This window comes from Hemitrygon akajei, chromosome 17 (assembly GCF_048418815.1).
Source record: "Hemitrygon akajei chromosome 17, sHemAka1.3, whole genome shotgun sequence".
NCBI lineage: Eukaryota > Metazoa > Chordata > Chondrichthyes > Myliobatiformes > Dasyatidae > Hemitrygon > Hemitrygon akajei.
Window position 1 is genome coordinate 91433426 of NC_133140.1, and position 26892 is coordinate 91460317.

The following is a 26892-nucleotide window of genomic DNA, read 5'->3' on the forward strand; positions in this document are numbered from 1 at the left end:
TTAACCTTCTGGGAGTCTTGCACAAGGACTCCCAAGTCCCTTTGCACCTCTGATATTTAAGTTTATTCCACATTTAGACAATAGTCTGCACTTTTGTTTCTTTTACCAAAATGCATTATCATATACTGTATTTCCTAACGCTGTATTCCATCTGCCACTTTTTTTGCCAGTTCTTCCAATTTGTTTAAGTCCTGCTTCCTCAGCACTAGCTACATCTCCACCTATCTTTGTATCATCTACAAACTTTGCTACAAAGCCATCAATTCCATTATCCAAATAATGTGAAAAGTTGTGGTCCCAATACTGACCCCTGAGGAACAGCACTAGTAACCAGCAGCTAACCAAGAAGGGCCCCATTATTCCTACTTGCTACCTTCTGGCTGCAGCCATTCCTCTATCCATGCCAGTATCTTTTCTGTAACGCCATGGGATTTTATCTTGATAAGCAGCTCATATATGGCACCTTATAAAATGCCTTCAGAAAATCCAAGTAAATTACATCCACTGCCTCTCCTTTGTCCACTCAGATTTTTACTTCCTCGAACTCCAGCAGATTTGTCAGGCAAGATTTCCCTTTACATAAGCCATGCTGACTTCGACTTATTTTATCATCAGTCTCCAAGTACCCCGAAACCTCATCCTTAATAAAGGACTCCAGCACTTTCCCAACCACTGAAGTTAGTTTAACTGGCCTATAATTTTCTTTCTTTTGGCTTCCTCCTTTCTTAAAACTGGCGTCCTATCTGGGGGGAGTCTCGTACTCTCAGTCGCCATGGAAACCGGCATAAGCACCGGCCTGATGAGCTTGTAAAGCTCGGGACAGACTTTAACTTTCTTAAAGAGTGAAATAACATTTCCAATTTTTCCAGTCCTTCGAAACCCTGCCAGAATCAAGCGATTCTTGAAAGATCATAATCAATGCATCTGCAATCTCTTTAGCAACCTCTTTCAGAATTCTTGGATGTAGTCCATCTGGTCAAGGTGACCTATCCACTTTAAGACCTTTCAGGTGCATAGCACATTTTCCTTTGTAATAGCAATGGTACACTCCCATGCTCCCCGACACTCATCGACCTCGGCACACTGCTAGTGTCTTCCACAGTGAAAGTACTTATTAAGTTCATCTTCCATTTCATTGCAATCCATTACTAACTTATCAGTATAATCTTAACATAGAACCATAGCAACATAGAGAGCCTACAGCACAATACAGGTCCTTCAGCCCACAATGCTGTGACAAACATGTACTTACCTTAGAAATTACCTAGGGTTACCCATAGCCCTCTATTTTTATAAGCTCGACCTAGCCAAGAGTCTCTTAAAAGACCCTATTATATCCGCCTCCACCACTGCTGCCGGCAGCCCATTTCTTATCACCCTCTGTGTAAAAAAACTTACCCCCGACATTTCCTCTGTACCTACTTCCAAGCACCTTAAAAATGTTAGCTATTTCAGCCTTGGGGGAAAAAAACCTCTGACTATCCACACGATCAATGCCTTTCATCAGCTTATACAGCTCTATTAGGTCACCTCTCATCCTTTGTCACTCCAAGGAGAAAAGGCCAAGTTCACTCAACCAATTCTCATAAGGCATGCTCCCCAATCCCGGAAACATCCTTAGTGTATATGGATTTCAGCAAGGCATTTGACAAGGTACCCCATGCAAGGCTTATTGAGAAAGTAAGGAGGCATGGGATCCAAGGGGAAATTGCTTTAGATCTAGAACTGGCTAGCCCACGGAAGGCAAAAAGTGGTTGTAGATGGGTCATATTCTGCATGGTGGTCGGTCACCAGTGGTGTGCCACAGGGATCTGCACCCCCACTCTTCATGATTTTTATACATGACCTGGATGAAGAAGTGGAGGGATGGGTTAGTAAATTTGCTGATGACACAATGGTTGGGAGTGTTGTGGATAGTGTGGAGGGCTGTCAGAGGTTACAGCGGGACATTGATAGGATGCAAAACTGACCTGAGAAGTGGCAGATGGGGTTCAACCCAGATAAGTGTGAGGTGGTTCATTTTGGTAGGTCAAATATGATGGCAGAATATAGTATTAATGGTAAGACACTCAAAGCTGCTATGCAGGTTGACTCTGTGATTAAGAAGGCATACAATACATTGGCCTTCATCAACCGTGGGATTGAGTTTAAAAGCTGAGAGATTATGTTGGAGCTATATGTTGGGAGTTCAAACCAGAGAAGTGTGAGGTGGTACATTTTGGAAGGACAAACTCCAAGGTAGAGTACAAAGTAAATGGCAGGATATTTGGGAGTGTGGAGGAGCAGAGGGGTCTGGGGGTACATGTCCATAGGTCCCTGAAAGTTGTCTCACAGGTAGATAGGGTAGTTAAGAAAGCTTATTGGGTGTTAGCTTTCATAAGTCGAGGGATAGAGTTTAAGAGTCGCGAGGTAATGATGCAGCTCTATAAAACTCTGGTTAGGTCACACTTGGAGTACTGTGTCCAGTTCTGGTCACCTCACTATAGGATGTGGATGCATTGGAAAGGGTAAAGAGGAAACTTACCAGGATGCTGCCTGGTGTAGAGAATATGCATTATGATCAGAGATTAAGGGAGCTAGGGCTTTACTCTCTGGAGAGAATGCGGATGAGAGGAGACATCATAGAGTTATACAAGATATTAAGAGGAATATATTGAGTGGACAGCCATCACCTCTTCCCCAGGGCACCACTGCTCAATACAAGAGGACATGGCTTTAAGGTAAGGGATGGGAAGTTCAAGGGGGATATTAGAGGAAGGTTTGTTACTCTGAGAGTGTTTGGTGTGTGGAATGCCATGCCTGAATCTCTGGTGGAGGCAGATACACTAGTGAAATTTAAGAGACTACTAGACAGGTATAGGGAGGAATTTAAGGTAGGGAGATATATGGGAGGCAGGGTTTAAGGGTCAGCACAACATTGTGGGCCGAAGGGCCTGTACTGTGCTGTAATATTCTATGTTCTATGCTCTATGTTCAATACAGGCCCTTCAGCCCACAAAGCTGTGCCAAACATGTCCTTACTTTAGAAATTACCTAGAGTTGCCCATAGCTCTCTATTTTTCTGAGCTGCATGTTCCTGTCCAGGAGTCTCTTAAAAGACCCTACATGTCCGCCTCCACCACTGTTGCCGGCATCCCATTCCACGCACTCACCACTCTGCGCAAAAAATCTCACCCCTGACATCTCCTCTGTACCTACTTCCAAGCACCTCAAAACTGTGCCTTTTGTGCTACCCATTTCAGCCCTGGGAAAAAGCCTCTGATTACCCACACGATCAATGCCTCTCATCATCTTGTACACCTCTATCAGGTCACCTCTCATCCTCTGTCGCTCCACTCGGTCACCAGTGAAGTGCCTCAGGGATCTGTTCTGGGACCCTTACTCTTCGTGATTTTTATAAATGACCTGGATGAGGAAGTGAAGGGATGGGTTAGTAAGTTTGCTGATAACGCAAAGGTGGGAGGTGTTGTGGATAGTGTGGAGGGTTGTCAGAGGTTACAGTGGGACATTGATAGGATGCAAAACTGGGCTGAGAAGTGGCAGATGGAGTTCAACCCAGAGAAGTGTGAAGTGGTTCATTTTGGTAGGTCAAATATGATGGCAGAATATAGTATTAATGGTAAGACTCTTGGCAGTGTGGAGGACCAGAGGGATCTTGGAGTCTGAGTCCATAGGACGCTCAAAGCAGCTGCGCAGGTTGACTCTGTGGTTAAGAAGGCGTATGGTGTATTGGCCTTCATCAATCATGGAATTGAATTTAGGAACCGAGAGGTAATGTTACAGCTATATAGGACCCTGGTCAGACCATACTTGGAGCACTATGCTCAGTTCTGGTCACCTCACTACAGGAAGGATGTGGAAGCCATAGAAAGGGTGCAGAGGAGACTTACAATGATGTTCCCTGGATTGGGGAACATGCCTTATGAGAATAGGTTGAGTGAACTTGGCCTTTTCTTCTGGGAGTGATGGAGGATGAGATAGGTGATATAGGTGCACAAGATGATGAGAGGCATTGATTGTGTGGATAGTCAGAGGCTTTTTCCCAGGGCTGAAATGGTTGCCACAAGAGGACACATATTTAAGGTGCTGGGGAGTAGGTATAGAGGAGATGTCAGGGGTAGGTTATTTACTCAGAGAGTGGTGAGTGCATGGAATGGGTTGCCGTCAACAGGGGTGGAGGCAGATATGATAGGGTCTTTTAAGAGGCTTTTAGATAGGTACCAGGAGCTTAGTAAAATAGAGGGCTATAGGTAAGCCTAGTAATTTCTAAGGTGGTGACATGTTCGGCACAACTTCGTGGGCCAAAGATCCTGTATGGTGTTGTAGGTTTTCTAAGTTTTAAAAAGAACAAGTTCACTCAACCTATTCTCATAAGACATGCTCCTCAATCCAGGCAACATCCTTGTAAATCTCCCCTGCACCCTTTCTATGGTTTCCACATCCTTCCTGCAGTGAGGTGACCAGAACTGAGCACAGAACACCAAGTGGGGTCTGACCAGGGTCCTATATAGCTGCAACATTACCTCTCGGCTCTTATACCCATGATTTATGAACATAGAACATAGAATAGTACAGCACATTACAGGCCCTTCAGCCCCCAATGTTGTGCCAACCCTCAAACCCTGCCTCCCATATAACCCCCCACCTTAAATCCCTCCATATACCTGTCCAGTAGTCTCTTAAACTTCACTAGTGTATCTGCCTCCACCACTGACTCAGGCAGTGCATTCCACGCACCAACCACTCTCTGAGTGAAAAACCTTCCTCTAATATCCCCCTTGAACTTCCCTCCCCTTACCTTAAAGCCATGTTCTCTTGTACTGAGCAGTGGTGCCCTGGGGAAGAGGCGCTGGCTGTCCACTCTGTCTATTCCTCTTAATATCTTGTACACCTCTATCATGTCCCCTCTCATCCTCCTTCTCTCCAAAGAGTAAAGCCCTAGCTCCCTTAATCTCTGATCATAATCCATACTCTCTAAACCAGGCAGCATCCTGGTAAATCTCCTCTGTACCCTTTCCAATGCTTCCACATGAAGGCCAATGCACCATATGCTTTCTTAACCACAGAGTCAACCTGTGCTGCAGCTTTGAGTGTCCTATGTATTTGGACCCCAAGACCCCTCTGATTCTCCACACTGCCAAGAGTCTTGCCATTAGTACTATATTCTGCCATCATATTTGTCCTACCAAAATGAACCACCTCCCCCTCGTGTTACCCCTAAACTTTTGCCCCCTAACTCTCAACTCATGTCCTCTTGTTTGAATCTCCCCTACTCTCAATGGAAAAAGCCTATCCATGTCAACTCTATCTATCCCCCTCATAATTTTAAATACCTCTATCAAGTCGTCCCTCAACCTTCTACGCTCCAAAGAATAAAGACCTAACTTGTTCAACTTTTCTCTGTAACTTAGGTGCTGAAACCCAGGTAACATTCTAGTAAATCTTCTCTGTACTCTCTCTATCTTGTTGACATCTTTCCTTTAATTCAGTGACTAGAACTGTACACAATACTCACAAAATGCTGTCCTGACGAAGGGTCTCGGCCCGAAATGTCGACAGTGCTTCTCTTTATAGATGCTGCCTGGCCTGCTGTGTTCCAGCATTTTGTGTGTGTTGTTTGAATTTCCAGCATCTGCAGATTTCCTCGTGTTTGCTGTACACAATACTCCAAATTTTGCCTTACCAATGCCTTGTACAATTTTAACATTACATCCCAACTCCTATACTCAGTGTTCTGATTTATAAAGGCCAGCATACCAAAAGCTTTCTTCACCACCTTATCCATGAGATTACCTCTTGGTTCTTGAACTCAATCCCCCGGTTGATGAAGGCCAACACACCGTATGCCTTCTTAACAACACTGTCAACCTGCGCAGCAGCTTTGAGTGTTCTATCGACATGGACCCCAAGACCTCACTGATCCTCCACACTGCCAAGAGTCTTACCATTAATATTATATTCTGTCTTCAAATTTTACCTACCAAAATGAACCACTCACACTTATCTAGCACTGCTGGCGACGGTGGTGGAGGCGGATACATAGGGTCATAGACTCTTAGATGGGTACATGCAGCTTAGGAAAATAGAGGGCTATGCAATATGATGTCTCAGCTCCTGTACTTAGTTCTCTGACTGATGAAGGCAATGTGCCAAACATCTTCATCACCTCCCTATCTACTTGTATCACTACTTTCTGGCAATTGTGTATCTATACCCCTAGGTTCTGTTATTCAATGGACCCTACGATTTACTGTGTAACTCCTTCCCTGGTTTGACTTCCTGAAATGCATCATTTTGCAGTTATCAGGAGCTAAATTCTATCTGCATTTTTGAAGGATTGGGGAATTAAGGGTGGTGGGCAACTGGAGTTGAATAGATTCACCATGATCATTGAATAGCACTTATGGAGGGACCAGTTGGATGCCACCTTTTTCCACAGTCCTCCTTTGCTATAAATTTCTCATTCCACGTTACATTCGAGATCTAATACATCACTAACTGGAAGCTCAACAGACTACTGATAGATGATATCAGAAAGTTGAAAGCATAGAAACAGGGCCTTCAGCCCATCTATTCATGCTGACTATTATGCCTGCCTATACCAATTCCACCTGACTGCATTAATTCCTCGTCTTTCTCATTCAAGTACTTGTCCAAATGTCTTCTAAATGTTGTTGTTGTCCCTGACTGCACTATCTTCTCTGGCAATTCATTTCAGATACCAGCCTCACTGCTGTATTAGTTTATTTACTAAATTTGGAGTCAGTACATGAAAATGATTTACCGTGGCAGGAAGGCAAAAAACTGATTGCTCCATAATCAAATGTTCTGTGAAGTCAATGTCACTTCTGAATTCAGGAAAATTATCTATGTCAACACCAACCTAGAAACAGAGCAAAGAATGAAAGAAGTTGAATTCATTGGGCAATGTAGAAATGAAGGTTTAATATGTCTGCTTGATACAGAAATTGATCCAACTCACCATCATGTACATCGTTCCACAAGGTCTGATTGGTCTTAAGCCAGGAACCATTGCAAGAGCATTGAAACAAAGGTCAGTATTGGACTGAGGGAAGCAAAAAGAATTATTCCCACTTGAATAAACATCCAGTAATCATTTCCTTTAAAAAAAAAATGTTTTTTGCTCATTTGAGAACAGGTACTTTAAGGGAAGTTTGAGCCAAGCTAACATTCCAAAATGCTCCCAGATTCCTGTTTGTGTTGTGTGAGCTTTCCTTTTCACACCAGCCATCGGGCTGCTCCTGTCAGTGATATGCACTGGCATTAAATCAATCTACATCTCCTCAGTCTGTTGCCCCTTACTCCAGGTCTGTTTCCATTCATTCAGAGTCACAGCATAAACAAACCCAGCTCATCCATGCTGATCAAGATGACAGTCTAAGCTTGTCCCTCTGAACCTTTCCTAGCCATGTACTTTTGCAAGTGTCTTTTAAATATTGTTATTATACCTGCCTCAGTCAATTCCTCTGGCAGTTCATTCTATAGATGGTCCACCCTCTGCCATCTAGGTTCCTTTTAAATAAGACCATAAAACCATAAGACATAGAAGGAGAAATCAAATCACAAACAAGAGAAAATCTGCAGATGCTAGAAATCCAAGCATCACCCACAAAATGCTGGATGAACAGGAGGCCAGGCAGCATCTATGGAAAAAAAGTACTGTCAACATTTCAGGCTGAGACCCTTTGGCAGGCCTGGAGATAAAAAGGATGAGGAGTAGATTTAAAATGTGGGGGTGGGGAGAGAGAAACACAAGGTGATGAGTGAAACTGGGAGGGAGAGGGATAAAGTGAAGAGATGAGAAGTTGATTGGTGAAAGAGATACAGGGGAGTCTGATAGGAGAGGACAGAAGGCAATGGAAGAAAGAAAAGGGAGGAGGAGCTCCAGAGGGAGGTGATGGGCAAACAAGGAGATAAGGTGAGAGAGGGAAGGGGGATGGGGAATGGTGACAAGAGGGGCATTACTAGAAGTTTAAGAAATCGATGTTCATGCCATCAGTTTAGAGGCTACCTAAATGGACTAGTAGGTGTTGTTCCTCCAACCTGAGTGTGGCTTCATCGTAACAGTAAGGGAGGCCATGGTTTGACATATGGGAATGGGAAGTGGAATTAAAATGGATAGCCACTGGGAGATCCCGCTTTTTCTGGCGGACGGAGCATAGGTACTTGGCGAAGTGGTCTCCCAACCTATAATGTGTCTCACCGATGTACAGGAGGCCACACTGGGAGCATTGAACACAGTAAATGACCCCAACAGACTCACAGGTAAAGTGTGTTTAGGGCCCTGAATGATAGTGAGGGAGGAGGTGTAGGGGCAGGTGTAGCATTTGTTCCACCTGCAAGGATAAGTTCCAGGAGGGAGATAAGTGCGGATGGACAAATGGACAAGTGAGCTGCATAGGAAGCAATCCCTGCAGAAAGCAGAATGTGAGGTGGTGGAGGGAAGGGGGAGAGAAAACGTGCTTGGTGGTGGAATCCCATTGGTGAAGGTGGAAGTTCCAAAGAATTATGTTCCGAATGCAGAGGCTGGTGATGTGGTAGGTAAGGACAAGAGGAACCCTATCCCTGGTAGGGTGGTGGGAGGATAGGGTAAGAGCAGCCGTGTGAAATGGAAGAGATGCGGTTGAGGGCTGTGTTGATGGTGGAGGAACGGAAGCCCTTTCTTTGAAAATGGAGGCCATCTCCTTCATTCTAGAATGAAAAGCCTCATCCTAAGAGCAGACGCAGCAGAGATGGAAGAATTGAGAGAAGGGAATGGCATTTTTACAAGAAGAGGGATAGTCAAGGTAGCTGTGAGAATCTGTGGGTTTATAATAGACATCAGTAGATAAGCTACCTCCAGAGATAGAGACAGTGAGATCAAGAAAGAGGAGGAAGGTGTCAGAAATGGACCAGGTAAATTTGAAGGCAGGGTGGAAGCTGGAGCCAAAGTCCGCAAAGCAAACAGCATTATGAAGGACCCCACGCACCCCTCATACAAACTCTCCTCCCTCCTGCCATCTGGGAAAAGGCACCGAAGCATTTGGGCTCTCACGACCAGACTATGTAACAGTTTCTTCCCCCAAGCTATCAGACTCTTCGATACCCAGAGCCTGGACTGACACCTTACTGCCCTATTGTCTTGTTTATTATTTATTGTAATGCCTGCACTGTTTTGTGCACTTTATGCAGTTCTGGGTAGGTCTGTAGTCTAGTGTAGTTATTTTTTCTGTGTTGTTTTTTATGTAGTTCAGTCTAGTTTTTGGACTATTTCATGTAACACCATGGTCCTGAAAAACATTGTCTTGTTTTTACTGTGTATTGTACCATCATTAATGGTCAAAATGACAATAAAAAGTGACTTGACTTGACTTGATGAAGTCGATGAGCTCTGCATGGGTGCAGGAAGCAGCACCAATTCAGTCATCGATGTAGCATAGGAAAAGTTGGGGAGTGACACCAGAGGAGGATTGGAATATAGACTGTTCCATGTAACAACAAAAAGACAAGCATAGCTAGGACCATGCGAGTGCCCAATGTTTCTGCTTGTTCCTGTCCCACTGAACTCATATCTGCATACCTTGACACTCAATTTTATTCCCCCCCCCCCGTTCAATCTCTTCCTACCTACATCCATGACACTTCACACACTCATGATCTTTTTGATGATTTTGAGTTCCCTGGCCCTGAGCATCTTATTTTCACAATGAATTATGTCAACGAGCTTGTCATGGGTGTAGGAAGCAGCACCAATGCAGTTGTCGATGTGTAGGAAAAGTGGGGGTGGACACCAGTGTAGGCTTGAAACACAGACTATTCCCTGTAGTTGACAAAAAGGCAGGCATAGGTGGCACCCATGGGAGTGCCTATGGCTGCACCTTTTGTTTTGATGGAAGTCAGAGGAGACAAAGGAGAAATTAAGAGTGAGGACAAGTTGCGCTAGATAAAGGAGAGTGGTGGTGGAGGGAAACTGGTTGGGTCTAGTGTCCAGAAAGAAATGGAGAGCTTTGAGGCCTTCCTAGTGAGGGATGGAAGTGTATAGAGACTGGACATCCATGGTGAAAATAAGATGATGGGGGCCAGAAATCTCGAATTCATTGAAAGAAATCCTGAGCCTGTGAAATGCCTCCTTGCCTGCTTTCCACAGGGATCACTCCCTACGCAACTCCCTTGTCCATTTCTCCCTCCCCACTGATCTCTCTCCTAGTACTTATCCTTGCAAGCGGAACAAGTGCTACCTGTCCCTACACCTCCTCCGTCACTATCATTCAGGGCCCCAAACCGTCCTTCCAGGTGAGGTGACACTTCACCTGTGAGTCTATTGAGACCCTATACTGCATCCAGTGATCCCAGTGTGGTCTCCTGTATTTGATGAGACCTGATGTAGATTGGGAGACCATTTTGCTGAGTACCTATGCTACGCTACTTCCAATTCCCATACCGATATGTCAATCCATGGCCTCCTCTACTGTTGTGATGAGGCCACACTCAGGTTGGAGGAATAACAACTTATATTCCGTCTAGGTAGCCTCCAGCCTGATGCCATGAACATCGATTGCTCTAACTTCCAGTCATTGCCCCCACTTCACCATTCCCCATCCCCTTTTCAAAGAACAAAGAACAATACAGCACAGTACAGGCCCTTCGGCCCACAATGTTGTGCGGACCCTTAAACCCTGCCCCCCATATAACCCCCCACCTTAAATTCCTCCCTATACCTGTCTAGTAGTTTCTTAAATTTCACTAGTGTATCTGTCTCCACCGCTGACTCAGGCAGTGCATTCCATGCACCAACCACTCTCTGAGTAAAAAACCTTCCTCTAATATCCCCCTTGAACTTTCCTCTCCTTACCTTAAAGCCATGTCCTCTTGTATTGAGCAGTGGTGCCCTGGGGAAGAGGCACTGGCTGTCCACTCTGTCTATTCCTCTTAATATCTTGTATACCTCTATCATGTCTCCTCTCATCCTCCTTCTCTCCAGAGAGTAAAGCCCTAGCTCCCTTAATCTCTGATCATAATGCATACTCTCTAAACCAGGCAGCATCCTGGTAAATCTCCTCTTTACCCTTTCCAAAGCTTCCACATCCTTCCTATAGTGAGGCAACCAGAACTGGACACAGTACTCCAAGTGTGGCCTAACCAGAGTTTTATAGAGCTGAATCATTACCTTGCGACTCTTAAACTTTATCCCTCGACTTATGAAAGCTAACACCCCATAAGCCTTCTTAACTACCCTATCTACCTGCAAGGCAACTTTCAGGAATCTGTGGAAATGTACCCCCAGATCCCTCTGCTCCTCCACACTCCCAAGTGTCCTGACATTTACTTTGTACTCTACCTTGGAGTTTGTCCTTCCAAAGTGTACCACCTCACACTTCTCTGGGTTGAACTCTCAGCCCACTTCTGCATCCTATCAATGTCTCTCTGCAATCTTCGATAATCCTCAATGCTGTCCACAACACCACCAACCTTTGTGTCATCTGCAAACTTGCCAACCCACCCTTCCACCCCCACATCCAGGTCGTTAATAAAAATCACGAAAAGTAGAGGTCTCAGAACCGATCCTTATAGGACACCACTAGTCAGAACCCTCCAATCCAAATGTACTCCCTCCACCATGACCCTCTGCTTTCTGCAGGCAAGCCAATTCTGAATCCACCTGGCCAAACTTCCCTAGATCCCATGCCTTCTGACTTTCTGAATAAGCCTACTGCGTGGTACCTTGTCAACAACTTTATCTCCCTCTTGCACTTTATCTCCTTGCCTGCCTATCGCTTCCCACTGGTGCTCCTTCCCCTTTTCTTTCTTCCAAGGCCTTCTGTCCTCTCCACCACCAACCAGCTCCTTATTTCATCCCTGCCCCTCCTGGTTTCACCTATCAGCTTGCGCTTCTCTCTCCCCTCCCCCATCTCTTTTTACTCCAGTCCTGCTGAAGGGTCTTGGCCTGAAACATTGACTTTACTCTTTTCCATAGATGCTGCCAGACAGAGGAGGAGACATAGACCATTTGGCCCATCGAGTCTGCTCTACCATTTCATCATGGCTGATCCATTTTCCCTCTCAACCAAATCTCCTGCCTTCTCCCCACATCACTTCATGGTCTGGCCAATTAATAATCTATCAACCTCTGCCTTAAATATACATACAGACTTAGCCTTCACAGCTGGCTGTGGCAGTGAATTCCACAGATTCAACATTCTCTGGCTGAAGAAGTTCTTTCTCATCTCCATTCTAAAAGTACACTGCTCTATTCTGAGGCTGTGTCCATAAGACCTTAACATTATAAGATACAGGAGCAGAAGTGGGCCATTTGGCCCATCAAGTCTGCTCTGCCATTCAATCATGGGCTGATCCAATTCTTCCAGTCATCCCCACTCCCCTGCTTTCACCCTATACCTATTGATGCCCTGGCTAATCAAGGACCTATCTATCTCTGCCTTAAATACACCACATGATTTGGCCTCCACATACCACCCTCTGACAGAAGTAATTTCTCCACATCTCAGTTCTAAAATCCTGAAGTCATGCCCTCTTGTCCTAGAATCCCCTACCATAGGAAATATCTTCGCCATATCTAATCTGTTTAGGCCTTTTAACATTCTGAATGTTTCTCTGAGATCCCCCCTCATTCTCCTGAACAGGGAATACAGCCCAAGACTTGCCAGACATTCCCCATACAATGATCCTTTCATTTCTGGAATCATTCCCGTGAATCTTCTCTGAACCCTCTTCAATGTCAGTATATCCTTTCTAAGGGATAGTGTAGTAGATAGTGTAGAGGATTGTCGAAGATTGCAGAGAGACATTGATAGGATGCAGAAGTGGGCTGAGAAGTGGCAGATGGAGTTCAACCCAGAGAAGTGTGAGGTGGTACACTTTGGAAGGACAAACTCCAAGGCAGAGTACAAAGTAATGGCAGGATACTTGGCAGTGTGGAGGAGTAGAGGGATCTGGAGGTACATGTCCACAGATCCCTGAAAGTTGCCTCACAGGTAGATAGGGTAGCTAAGAAAGCTTATGGGGTGTTAGCTTTCATAAGTCGAGGGACAGAGTTTAAGAGACGCGAGGTAATGATGCAGCTCTATAAAACTCTGGTTAAGCCACACTTGGAGTACTGTATCCAGTTCTGGTCGCCTCACTATAGGAAGGATGTGGAAGCATTGGAAAGGGTACAGAGGAGATTTACCAGGATGCTGTCTGGTTTAGAGAGTATGGATTATGATCAGAGATTAAGGGAGCTAGGGCTTTACACTTTGGAGAGAAGGAGGATGAGAGGAGACATGATAGAGGTGTACAAGATATTAAGAGGAATAGACAGAGTGGACAGCCAGCACCTCTTCCCCAGGGCACCACTGCTCAGTACAAGAGGACATGGCTTTAAGTTAAGGGGAGGGAAGTTCAAGGGGGATACTAGAGGAAGGTTTTTCACTCAGAGAGTGGTTGGTGCGTGGAATGCACTGCCTGAGTCAGTGGTGGAGGCAGACACACTAGTGAAGTTTAAGAGACTACTAGACAGGTATATGGAAGAATTTAAGGTGGGGGGTTATATGTGAGGCAGGGTTTGAGGGTCAGCACAACATTGTGGGCCAAAGGGCCTGTAATGTGCTGTACTATTCTATGTTCTATGTTCTAAAATAAGGAGCCCAAAACTCCACACAATACTGCATGTGTGGTTTCATGAGTGCCTTACAGAGCCACAACGTCACATCCCTCCTCTTATATTCTATACCTCTAGAAATGAATGCTAATATTGTATTCACCTTCTTCACAATCGACTCAACCTGGGGGTTAAACTTTAGGGTATCTTGCTCAAGGACGACCATTGCATCTCTGCATTTTGAATTCTCTCCCCATCTAAATAATAGTCTGCCTGTTTATTTCTTCCACCAAAGTGCATGACCATACACTTTCCAATATTGTATTTCATTTGACACTTCTTTGTCCATTCCTCTAAACTATCTAAGTCTCTGCAGGCTCTCTGTTTCCACAACACTACCCTCTCCTCCACCTCTCTTTGTATCATCAGCAAATTTTGCTGCAAATCCATTAATACCGTAGTCCAAATCACTGACGTACATCGTAAAAAAGGATGTTGCCTGAATTGGGGAGCATGCCTTCTGAGAATAGGTTGGGTGAACTCGGCCTTTTCTGCTTGGAGCGAAGGAGGATGAGAGGTGACCTGATAGAGGTGTACAAGATGATGAGAGGCATTGATCGTGTGGATAGTCAGAGGCTTTTTCCCAGGGCTGAAATGTTTGCCACAAGAGGATACAGATTTAAGATGCTAGGGAGTAGGTACAGAGAGATGTCAGGGGTAAGTTTTTTACTCAGAGAATGGTACGTGTGTGGAACGGGCTGTCAGCAACGGTGGTGGAGGCAGATATGATAAGGTCTTCTAAGAGGCTTTTAGATAAGTACATGAAGCTTTATAAAATAGAGGGCTATAGGTAGGTCTTGTAATTTCTGAGGTAAGGACATGTTTGACACAACTTTGTGGGCTGAAGAGCCTGTATTGTGCTGTAGGTTTTCTATGTTTCTATGAAGCAATGTAATTGCAGCAGGACTTAGACAAATTGGAAGAATGGGCAAAGAAGTGGCGAATGGAATACAGGGTTGAGGAATGTATGATAATGCTTTTTGGTAGAAGTAACAATAGTGCGGACTATTATCTAAATGGGGAGAAGGTTCAAACATCAGAGGTGCAGAGGGACTTAGGAGTCCTTGTGCAAGACTCCCAGGAGGTTAATTTAACCATAGAACCATAGAACATTACAGCAGAGTACAGGCCCTTCAGCCCTCCATGTTGTGCCGACCCATATAATCCTTTAAAAAAGTACTAAACCCACACTACCCCAGAACCCTCTATTTTTCTTTCAACCATGTGCCTGCTCAAGAGGCTCTTAAATACCCCTAATGTTTTAGCCTCCACCACCATCCCTGGCAAGTCATTTCAGGCATTCACAACTCTCTGTGTAAAAATCTTACCCCTGATGTCTCCCCTAAACTTCCCTCCCTTAATTTTGTATATATGCCCTCTGGTGTTTGCTATTGGTGCTCTGACAGTGTGAGTTTCAAGAACTAGGCAGAAAGCTGAAGAACAGGACCTCAAGGGTGGCGTTCTCAGGATTGCTGCCAGTGCTACGTGATAGTGATGGTAAGAATTGGAGGAGATGGCAGTTGAATGCATGGCTGAGGAATTGGTGCAGGGGGCAGGGTTTTAGATTTTTGGATCATTGGGATTTCTTCTGGGGAAGGTGGGACCTGTACAGATTGGATGGGTTGCACCTGAACTCGAAGGGGATCAATATCCTTGCAGGTAGGTTTGCTAGCATGGTTTGGGAGGGTTTAAACTAATTTGCGAGGGGGATGGGACCTGGAGTGATAGAGCAGTGAAAGAAGTGCATGGAGTAAAGCCAGATCTAACATATAGAGAGGCTTTGAGGAAAGAGAAGCAGAACAAAGGGTGTAAAGGTAGTAAGGTAGAAGGGCTAAAGTGTGTGTACTTCAATGCAAGAAACATCAGGAACAAAGGTGATGAACTGAGAGCTTGGATACATACATGGAATTATGATGTAGTGGCCATTACAGAGACTTGACAGGCACCAGGGCAGGAATGGATTCTCAATAGTCCTGGAGTTCAGTGCTTTAAAAGGGATAGAGAGGAGGTGAAGGGGAGGAGGGGTGGCATTACTAGTCAGGGATACTATTACAGCTACAGAAAGGGTGGATAATGTAGCAGGATCCTCTTTTGAGTCAGTATGGCTGGAAGTCTGGAACAGGAAGGGAGCAGTTACTCTATTGGGGGTATTCTATAGGGCCCCTGGTAGCAGCAGAGATACCGAGGAGCAGATTGGGAGGCAGATTTTGGAAAGGTGCAAAAGTAACAGGGTTGTTATCATGGGTGACTTTAACTTCCCTAATATTGATTGGCACTTCATTAGTTCCAAGGGTTTAGATGGGGCAGAGTTTGTTCAGTGTGTCCAGGACGGATTCCTGTCACAGTAAGTTGGCAGGCTGACTAGGGGGCATGCCATTCTAGATCTAGTATTAGGTAACGAACCGGGTCAAGTCACAGATCTGTCAGTGGGTGAGCATCTGGGGGACAGTGACCACTGCTCCCTGGCCATTAGCATTATCATGGAAAAGGATAGAATCAGAGAGGACAGGAATTTTTTAATTGGGGAAGGGCAAATTATCAGGCTATAAGGCTAGAACTTGCAGGTGTGAATTGGGATGATGTTTTTGCAAGGAAATGTACTATGGACATGTGGTCGGTGTTTAAGGATCTCTTGCAGGATGTTAGGGATAAATTTGTCGTGGTGAGGAAGATAAAGAATGGTAGGGTAAAGGAAAACCCCAAGGCATTCTTCAATTATGTGAAGAACAAAAGGATGACAGGAGTGAAGGTAGGACTGATTAGAGATAAAGGTGGGAAGATGTGGAAGATGTGCCTGTAGGCTGTGGAAGTGAGCAAGGTCCTCAATGAATACTTCTCTTCGGTATTCACCAATGAGAGGGAACTAGATGTCAATGAGGACAATATGAGTGAGGTTGATGTTCTGGAGCATGTTGTAATTATGAGAGAGGAGGTGTTGGAGTTGTTAAAATACATTAGGACAGATAAGTCCCCGGGGCCTGACGGAATATTCCCCCAGCTGCTCCACGAGTCGAGGGAAGAGATTGCTGAGCCTCTGGCTAGGATCTTTATGTCCTCGTTGTCCACGGGAATGGTATTGGAGGATTGGAGGGAGGCGAATGTTGTCCCCTTGTTCAAAAAAGGTAGTAGGGATAGTCCGGGTAATTATAGACCAGTGAGCCTTACATCTGTGGTAGGAAAGCTGTTGGAAAAGATTCTTAGAGATAGGATCTATGGGCATTTAGAGAATCATGGTCGGATCAGGGACAGTCAGCATGGCTTTGTGAAGGGCAGATCGTGTCTAACAAGCCTGATAGAGTTCTTTGAGGAGGTGACCAGTCATATAGATGAGGGTAGTGCAGTGGATGTGATCTACATGGATTTTAGTAAGGCATTTGACAAGGTTCCACACGGTAGGCTTATTCAGAAAGTCAGAAGGCATGGGATCCAAGGAAGTTTGGCCAGGTGGATTCAGAAATGGCTTGCCTGGAGAAGGCAGAGGGTTGTGGTGAAGGGAGTACATTCAGATTGGAGGGTTGTGACTAGTGGGACCTCTGTTCTGGGACCTCTACTTTTCGTGATTTTTATTAAATGACCTGGATGAGGAGGTAGAAGGTTGGGTTGGCAAGTTTGCAGATGACACAAAGGTTGGTGGTGTTGTAAATAGTGTAGAGGATTATCAAAGATTGCAGAGAGACATTGATAGGATGCAGAAGTGGGCTGAGAAGTGGCAGATGGAGTTCAACCCAGAGAAGTGTGAGGTGGTACACTTTGGAAGGACAAACTCCAAGGCAGAGTACAAAGTAAATGGCAGGATACTTGGTAGTGTGGAGGAGCAGAGGGATCTGGGGATACATGTCCACAGATCCCTGAAAGTCGCCTCACAGGTAGATAGGGTAGTTAAGAAAGCTTATGGGGTGTTAGCTTTCATAAGTCGAGGGATAGAGTTTAAGAGTCGCGAGGTAATGATGCAGCTCTATAAAACTCTGGTTAGGCCACACTTGGAGTACTGTGACCAGTTCTGGTTGCCTCAGTATAGGAAGGATGTGGAAGCATTGGAAAGGGTACAGAGGAGATTTACCAGGATGCTGCCTGGTTTAGAGAGTATGGATTATGATCAGAGACTAAGGGAGCTAGGGCTTTACTCTTTGGAGAGAAGCTGGATGAGAGGAGACATGATAGAGGTGTACAAGATATTAAGAGGAATAGATAGAGTGGATAGCTGGCGCCTCTTCCCCAGGGCACCACTGCTCAGTACAAGAGGACATGGCTTTAAGGTAAGGGGAGGGAAATTCAAAGGGGATATTAGAAGAAGGTGTTTTACTCAGCGAGTGGTTGGTGCGTGGAATGCACTGCCTGAGTCAGTGGTGGAGGCAGATACACTAGTGAATTTTAAGAGACTACTAGACAGGTATATGGAGGAATTTAAGGTGGGGGTTATATGGGAGGCAGGGTTTGAGGGTCGGCACAACATTGTGGGCCGAAGGGCCTGTAATGTGCTGTACTATTCTATGTTCTATGTGAGGCATGATCTTCCCTTCAGAAAGCCATGTTGACTGTCCATAAGTAGACTGTACTTCTCCAAATGCTCATAGATCCTATCCTTAAGAATCCTTTCCAGTGTTTGCAGACCACTGACGTAAGACTCACCGGTCTATAGTTCCCAGGTTTCGCCCTATTACCTTTTTTAAACAAGGGAACTACATTTGCTATTCTCCAGTCCTCCGGCACTTCCCCTGTAGCCAAAGAGGATTCAAAGATCATAGCTAATGCTCCAGCGATCTCTTCTCTCAATTCCCACAACAACCAGGGGTGTATCATATCTGGCCCTGCGGATTCATCAATCTTGATGTTTTTAAGAAAATCCAGCACTTCTTACATAATCACATTGTCCAGCACACAGGCCTGCTCTATTTCGACCTCACCCTGATCAAGATCCTTTTCACTTGTGAATACTGAAGCAAAGTATTCATTTGGGACCTCCCCAACTTCCTCCGCCTCCAGACACATGTTGCCCTCTTTATCCTTTAGCGGTCCCACCTTCGTTCTCGTCATCCTCCTGTTCTTCACATATGCATAGAATGCGTTGGGGTTCTCCTTAATCCTACATGCCAGGGCCTTCTCATGCCCCCTTCGAGCTCTCCTAAGTCCTTTCTTTAGCTCCTTCCTGGCTACCCTATATTTTTCATGAGCCCCTCCTACTTCCTGCTTCTTATATCTAACATATGCTTCCTTTTTCCTCTTGACGAGTTGCCTCACATGTTTCATCAGCCACGGTTCCCTTTTCCTACCATTTTTCCTTGCCTCAGTGGGACAAACCTATCCTGAACCCAGTTCAAGTGGTCCCTAAACTTCTCCCACATTACTTCTGTGTTTTCCCCTTTGAACATGTTTCCAATTTACTCTTGCTAGTTCCTGCCTCATCCCTTCAAAGTTAGCCCTTCCCCAGTTAAGCACTTTACCATTTTGTCTGATTTTATCCCTTTCCATAGCTATGCTGAAGCTAAGGGAGTTGTGGTCACTCTCACCAAAATGCTCCCCCACCAAGAGGTCTGTCACCTGACCAGGTTCATTACCCAGAACTAGATCCAGTATAGCCTCTCCTCTCGTCGGCCAGTCCACACACTGTGTCAGGAATCCTTCTTGAACACACTTGACAAATTCAGCCCCATCTATCTCCTTGCACTCAGGAGGTGCCAGTCAATATGAGGGAAGTTGAAATCACCCATAACTACTACCCTGTATTTTGTGCACCATTCTGAAATCTGCCTATTTATCTGCTCCTCGGTGTCCTGAGGGCTCCTTGGGGGCCTATAGACTACTCCCAGCACTGTGATTGATCCCTTCCTATTTCTGACTTCCACCCAGACCGACTCAGTGGACACTCCCTCTGCAACATCCTCCCTTTCTATAGCCGTGATACTATCCCTGACCAGCAATGCCACTCCCCCCCTTTCTACCTCCCATCCTATTCCTTTTAAAACACCTGAACCCTGGAACCTGCATCATCCAATCCTGCCCTTCCTCCAACCAAGTTTCAGTAGTTCCACGTAATAATCCATGCTCTAAGTTCATCCTCCTTAGTCCTAATACTCCTAGCATTGAAATAGACACATTTCAACCCCTTTAAATGGCTACAATTATGTTCTGTCCCCTGCCTGTCCTTCCTCATCAACTCAGAACTCTTAGCATCATGCCCTTGTCCTTCTACCTTAATCCCTGCACTCACATTCTGATTCCAACCCCCCTGCCAAACTAGTTTAAACCCTCCCCAACAGCTCTATCAAACCTGCCCGCCAGGTTATTGGTCCCGCTGGGATTCAAGTGCAACCCGTCCTTTTTGTACAGGTCACACCCGCCCCAAAAGAGGTCCCAATGATCCAGAAATCTGAATCCCTGCCCCCTGCTCCATTCCCTCAGCCACGCATTTATCCTCCACCTCATTCTATTCCTATTCTCACTATCGCGTGGCACAGGCAGTAATCCCAAGATTACTACCTTTGAGATCCTGCTTTTCAACTTCCTTCCTAACTCCCTGTAGTCTTCTTTCAGGACCTCTTCCCTTTTCCTGCCTATGTCATTGGTACCAATATGTACCACGACTTCTGGCTGTTCTCCCTCCCACCGCAGGATATCTTGGATGCGATCAGAAACATCCCGGACCCTGGGACCTGGGAGGCAAACTACCATCCAAGTTTCTTTCCTGCGTCCACAGAATCACCTGTCTGACCCTCTGACTATAGAGTCCCCTATCACTACTGCCTTCCTCTTCCTTTCCCTACCCTTCTGAGCCACAGGGCCAGACTCTGTGCCAGCGGCACGGCCACTGTCGCTAACCCCAGGTTGGCTGTCCCCCCCCCAACAGTATTAGAGGTTTAGAGGTTGAATCTGTGGTAAAGAAGGCAAATGCAACGTAGGCATTTATTTCAAGGGGAATAAAATATAAGAGCAAGGAGATGATGCTGAGCCTTTACATGACAGTAGTCTGGCTGCACTTGGTGTATTGTCAACAGTTCTGGGCCTCATTTCTGAGAAAGAGAGTCCAGAGGAAGTTCATGAGGATGATTCTGGGAATTAAGGGGTTAACATGTGAGGAGCATTTGGCAGCTTTGGGCCTGTACTCACTGGAATTTAGAAGAATGTGGGGGGAATCTCATTGAATGTTGAAAGGACTAGATGGGGTGGATGATTAGAGGATGTTTCCTATGGTGGGGGTATCTAGAACTAAAGGGCACAGCTTCAAAATTGAGGGGCAACCTTTTAGAACAGACGTAAGGAGGATTTTTTTAGGCAGTGAGTAGTAAATCTGTGGAATGCTCTGCTACAGACTGCGGTGAAGGACAAGTCCATAGGTATATTAAAGGTGGAAGTTGATAGTTCTTATCAATCAGGGCATCAAAGGATATGGCGAGAAGGCAGATGTATGGGGTTGAGTGGGTTCCGGGATCAGCCATGATGGAATGGCAGAGTAGATTCGATGGTCTGAGTGGCCTAATTCTGCTCCTATGTCTTATGGTCTTACGGACATGGTTGCTGTGGCTCCCCCTGGTAGTTTGTCCTCTCAAACAGTATTTAAATTGGTATAGTTATTATTGAGAGGAAAAGCCACAGTGGTGCTCTGCACTTCCTCCTTAAAGTCACCTGCCTCCTGCAGCCTTGGCGTGACTACCTCCCTGTAGTCCCTATCTATTACTTTCTCAGTCTCCCATATGAGCTAAAGGTCATCATGCTAGCTCCAGTTCCTTAACACATTCCCTGAGGAGCTGCCGCTCAGTGCACCTAGTGGAGATGTGGTTGTCCGAGAGGAAGGATGTCTCCCTGTGTTCCCACATCTCACACACAGAACAAAACACTGCCCTTGGAGCCATTGCTACTGCCCTAACTGCATCCTAGCAGGTGAGGAATGAAAAATAAAAAATAAACTTACCAGATACTTAACTTGCCCATGCCTGATGAGCCTAAGCCAATCCAACAATGGACAATTCACACCACTTTTGGCTGCTCCACTTTCTTCTGCCTTATTTTTATTTGCCCTTTCTAATCAATTTCATTCACAGATTGGGTACAGTTCAACTCTAAAAAACTGCAACAAAGTACTGCGATTTTAAACTTAAGCTGAAAACATAGCTCTTTGTCGTGCTCCTGCTCACTGATTGATTACCCCATATTCTCCAGACAATTGCCTCAATCATGAATTAGTAGGGCAAATGACTCAGGAAAACATTAGTCAAATCTTCCATTTAAAACCATATCCAAGTTAAACCATCAGCAACGTTCTGAATAAATCGGAAAAAGCTTTGTGTCTGCACAGATAGCTGAATAAAACATACCTTCAGGATGCTATTGGTGTCATCGTAAAATTCTTGAGTTGTTTTATTTAAAATATCTACCAATGCTCCTTGTACAATTGTGCATGGACCAAGAATTCTTTGACTCAAACAGACCAGGCCATGTCGGATCTGTCAGGACAGATGTTTGGATTAGTTTAAATAAAAATGATTCCAAATTTGTGGTTAACACCAAGATTGATCATAAGACATGGGAGCAGAATTAGGCTATTCAGCCCAAAAAGTCTGCACCACCATTCCATCATGGCTGATTTATTAACCCTCTCAATCCCATTATCCTGCATTTTCCCAGTAACCTTTGATGCCCTTACTAAGCAAGAACCTATCAACCTTAGTTTAAAATGCATCCAATGATTTGGCCTCCACTGCATTCTGTGGTAATGAATTTCACAGATTTACCACCCTCTGGCTAAATAAGTACCTCCTCATCTCTGTTCTAAAGAAACATGCTTGTATTCTAAGGCTGTGCCCTCTGATGCTAGACTCTCTCACTATTAGAAACATTATCTTCGTGTCCACTCCATCTAGGCCTTTCAATATAAGACCATCAGACCATAAGGTAAAGGAGCAGAATCAGGCCATTTGGTCCAGAGACTTCTCCGCCATTTCATCGTGGCTGATCCATTTCCCTCTCAGCCCCAATCTCCTGCTTCTCCCTGTATCCTTTTATGCCCTGACTAATCCATGGCCACCTAGGAAATATCATCTCCATATCCACTTTATTGAGGTCTTTCAACTTTCAATAGATTTCAATGAGGTCCCCATCAGTCTTCTGAATTCCAGTGACTGGAGGACCAGAGACATCAAACGCTCCTCATACGACAAACCTTTCAATACCGGAATCATTTTCATGATTCTTTGAACGTTCCTTTGAACCCTCTCCAATGTCAGCACATCATTTCAGATAAGGGGCTCAGAATTACTCACAGTACTCCGTGAGGCCTCACCAGTGCTTTATAAAGCCTCAAAATTACATCCTTACTTTTATATTCTAGTCCTCTTGAAATGCATGCTAACGTTGCATTTGCCTTCCCTAAGACTGGCTCAACCTACAAATTAACCTTTAGGAAATCCTGCATAAGTACTCACAAATCCCTTTGCACCTCAGATTTTTTAAATTTTCTCTCTATTTAGAAAATAATCTACTCTTTTATTTCTTCTACCAAAGTGCATGACCATAAATTTCCTGAGACTATATTCCATCTCCCACTTCTTTGTCCATTCTCCTAATCTGTCTAAGTCCATCAGTAGCCTCTCTACTTCCTCAAAACTACCTGTCCTTTGCCAAAGAGATATCAATTCCATCATCCAATTTATTGACATATTCAGTAGGTTTCAAAGAGATACCCCTCATTCTTTTAAACTCCAGAAAGTACAAGGCCAGATTCATCAAACACTCCTCATACGTTAACCCTTTCATTCCTGGAATCATTCTTGTGAACCTCCTTTGGACCCTCTCCAATGCCAGCACGTCCTTTCTTAGATAAGGGGCCCAAAACTGCTCACAATATTCCAAATGTGATCTTACCTATTTCTGGGCTGTGAGGTGTGTGGTAGAGCAAAGGGACCAGGGAATACAGATCTGTAACTCCAGTTAGCTCCTGATATTCAATAGCACTGCCATCACTGAATCCGCAACTATCAATAGCCTGGGGGTTACCACTGGTCAGAAACCAACTGGACACCATTTATGCAAAGTGACTAGAAGAACAAGTCAGAGACTAGAAATCCTCTGAATAGTAACTTACCTACTAATTCCTCAGAGTCTGCCCACATCTACAAGGCTCAAGTCATGAATGAGATGGAACTCTTTCTCCTTGCCTGGATTAGTGTAACTTCAATAGCTCTCAAGAACCTCCACATCATACACAATACAGAGCCCACTTGATAAGTACCCCATTCATGCACTCCACTCCTTGATGCACAGTTGCAGCAGTCTGACCCATTTACAAGATACATTACAGCAATTCAACACAACTCCTTAGCTTGGGTTGAGGTGTTTGTTTTTGCGGTGCTCACTGGCAATTAGCTTGCAGACTTTTCATCACCAGTTGAGGTGACATCTTTAGTGTACAGATGACTGTGTTTTCCTTTTGGAGTTCTTGTGTTTGTAGAACATAGAACAGTACAGCACAGTAAGGCCCTTCAGCCCACAATGTTGTGCTGACACTTAAACCCTACCTCACATATAACACCCCACCTTAAATTCCTCCATATACCTGTCTAGTAGTCTCATAAATTTCACTAATGTATCTGCCTCCACCACTGACTCAGGCAGTGCAATCCATGCACCAACCACTCTGAGTAAAACGCCTTCCTCTAATATCCCCCTTGAACTTCCCACCCTCTACCTTAAAGCCATGTCCTCTTGTATTGAGCAATGGTGCCCTGGGGAAGAGATGCTGACTGTCCACTCTATCTATTCCTCTTAATATCTTGTATACCTCTATCATGTCTCTTCTCATCCACCTTCTCTCCAAAGAGTAAAGCCCTAGCTCCCTTAATTTCTGATCATAATTCATACTCTCTAAACCAGGCAGCATCCTAGCAAATCTCCTCTGCACCCTTTCCAAAGCTTCCACATGCTTCCCATAATAAGGCGACCAGATCTGGACACAGTACTCCAAGTGTGGCCTAACCAGAGTTTTATAGAGCTGCATCATTACCTCGCGACTCTTAAACTCTATCCCTCGACTTATGAAAGCTAACACCCCATAAACTTTCTTAGCTACCCTATGTACCTGTTAGGCAACTTTCAGGGATCTGTGGACATGTACCACCAGATCCCTCTGCTCCTCCACACTACCAAGTATCCTGCCATTTATTTTGTACTCTGCCTTGGAGTTTGTCCTTCCAAAGTGTACCACCTCACACTTCTCCGGGCTGAACTCCATCTGCCACTTCTCAGCCCACTTCTGCATCCTATCAATGTCTCTCTCCAATCTTCGACAATCCTCTACACCATATATGTCAAACTCAAGGCCCACGGGCCAAATCCGGCCCGCAGTGGAATTATCTTTGGCCCACGAGATAATATCTAATTACTATTAAAGCTGGCCCCAATAATCGAAGCGCCTATGGCGTATGATATGGCTAATGCTGAGTTTATTCAGGTACCAGGTTTTCAGGGTTTTTAGTGTTTATTCGGCAGTCTTCTTCATAAGAAACGGAATTTGTAAAGTGAAACACTTTGTAGTTATAGCAGAGACTGAGACACATGAGAGCAGGCTGAAAAAACGGAGGCAATGAAAGCTGTGTTCGCACGCGTCCGACTGATCCGGCCCGCATGAAGCTGCATTTTGCTCAATCCGGCCCGTGACCTAAAATGAGTTTGACACCCCTGTTCTACACTATCCACAACCTGGATGTGGGGGTAGAAGGGTGGGTCAGCTAACCCACCCTTCTACCCCCATATCCAGGTCATTAATAAAAATCATGAAAAGTAGAGGTCCCAGAACTGATCCTTGTGGGACACCACTAGTCACAACCCTCCAATCCGAATGTACTCCTCCACTATGACACTCTGTTTTTTGCAAGCAAGCCAATTCTGAATCCACCTGGCCAAACCTCCCTAGATCCCATGCCTTCTGACTTTCTAAATAAGCCTACCATGTGGAACCTTGTCAAATGCACAACCTCTACTCCTTCCCCACCAATCCCACCTGTTTATTTGTTTGTCTTGTCCTGATTGGCTACACAGTCAGTTGACTTTTGAATTCTATTGGCTCGTGTTTCTTTGGCTCTTAGGGGTTTGTAGAAACATAAAAAACCTACAGCACAATACAGGCCTTTCAGCCCACAAATCTGTGCGGAACATGTCCTTACCTTAGAAATTACCAAGGGTTACCCATAGTCCTTTATTTTTCTAAGCTCCATGTACCTATCCAGCAGTCTCTTAAAAGACCCGATCGTATCTGCTGTTGTTGGCAGCCCATTTCATGCACTCACCACTCTCTGCGTAAAAATCTTACCCTTGACATCTCCTCTGTACCTGCTTCCAAGCACCTTAAAACTGTACCCTCTCGTGCTAGCCATTTCAGCCCTGGGAAAAAATCTCTGACTATCCACATGATCAATGCCTCTCATCATCTTGTACACCTCTGTCAGGTCACCTCTCATCCTCTGTCGCTTCAAGGAGAAAAGGCCGAGTTCACTCAACCTCTTCTCATAAGGCATATTCTGTTCCCCAATCCAAGCAACATCCTTGTAAATCTCCTCTGTACCCTTTCTATGGTTTCCACATCCTTCCTGTAGTGAAGCAGCCAGAACTGAGCACAGTACTCCAAGTGGGGTCTGACCAGGGTCCTATAGAGCTGCAACATTACCTCTCAGCTCTTAAACTCAATTCCACTGTTGGCCAGAAGAAACTTCAGTCTGATCAAGGACAGGGGAAGCAGACACGCCAGTTGTCTTTGTTTCCCCCTTTTTTGGACTCTGAACTGATCCTTGCTCTTGGATAATCTAAACAGAACAACTGAATATAGACACAGGAAGCTTCAGGAAATTATCTGCTAAAGCCATTTGTTATGTAAAGGGCATGGACTTTGAACTGATTCTTGCTCTGAGACAGTCTAATCAGAGCAATAAACCTGAGACCATTCTTAGAGGAGTAGCCACTTGTTAAGTAAAATGCTAGACCTGCAACTGGTAATCTTGTTAGACTCTGTCTAGGTTGCCTCATTTAATATGTTTGGACCAGTCAGAGTGTAAAGACGCAAATACTCAAGGCTGGGGTGGGCAGAGCCATGAAACAATGTTGGCTGTATCCCTGTACAGTGACCAGTAAGAAGGTGACCTAGGTAGGTCAGGTGATCTTGAGCCAATGGGATGGAGATGCAATGGTTCAATTGATGAGGAACAGTATAAGACTCAGAAGCTCCAAATACGCAGGGGCGACAACTCTCCAGC

The 26892-nt window shown here is 45.0% G+C and overlaps 1 protein-coding gene across 1 annotated transcript in view; it reads right to left on the reverse strand.

The window, feature by feature from the left end:
• Positions 1–26892, reverse strand: part of tat (tyrosine aminotransferase) — a 149474-nt gene that overhangs the window by 16063 nt on the left and 106519 nt on the right. The window contains exons 9-11 of the mRNA XM_073070550.1: positions 21967–22095; positions 6983–7066; positions 6785–6883 (exon numbers count right to left, since the gene is read on the reverse strand). Coding sequence (XP_072926651.1) covers positions 6785–6883; positions 6983–7066; positions 21967–22095 — 312 coding nt within the window. The remainder of the gene's footprint in view (positions 1–6784; positions 6884–6982; positions 7067–21966; positions 22096–26892) is intronic.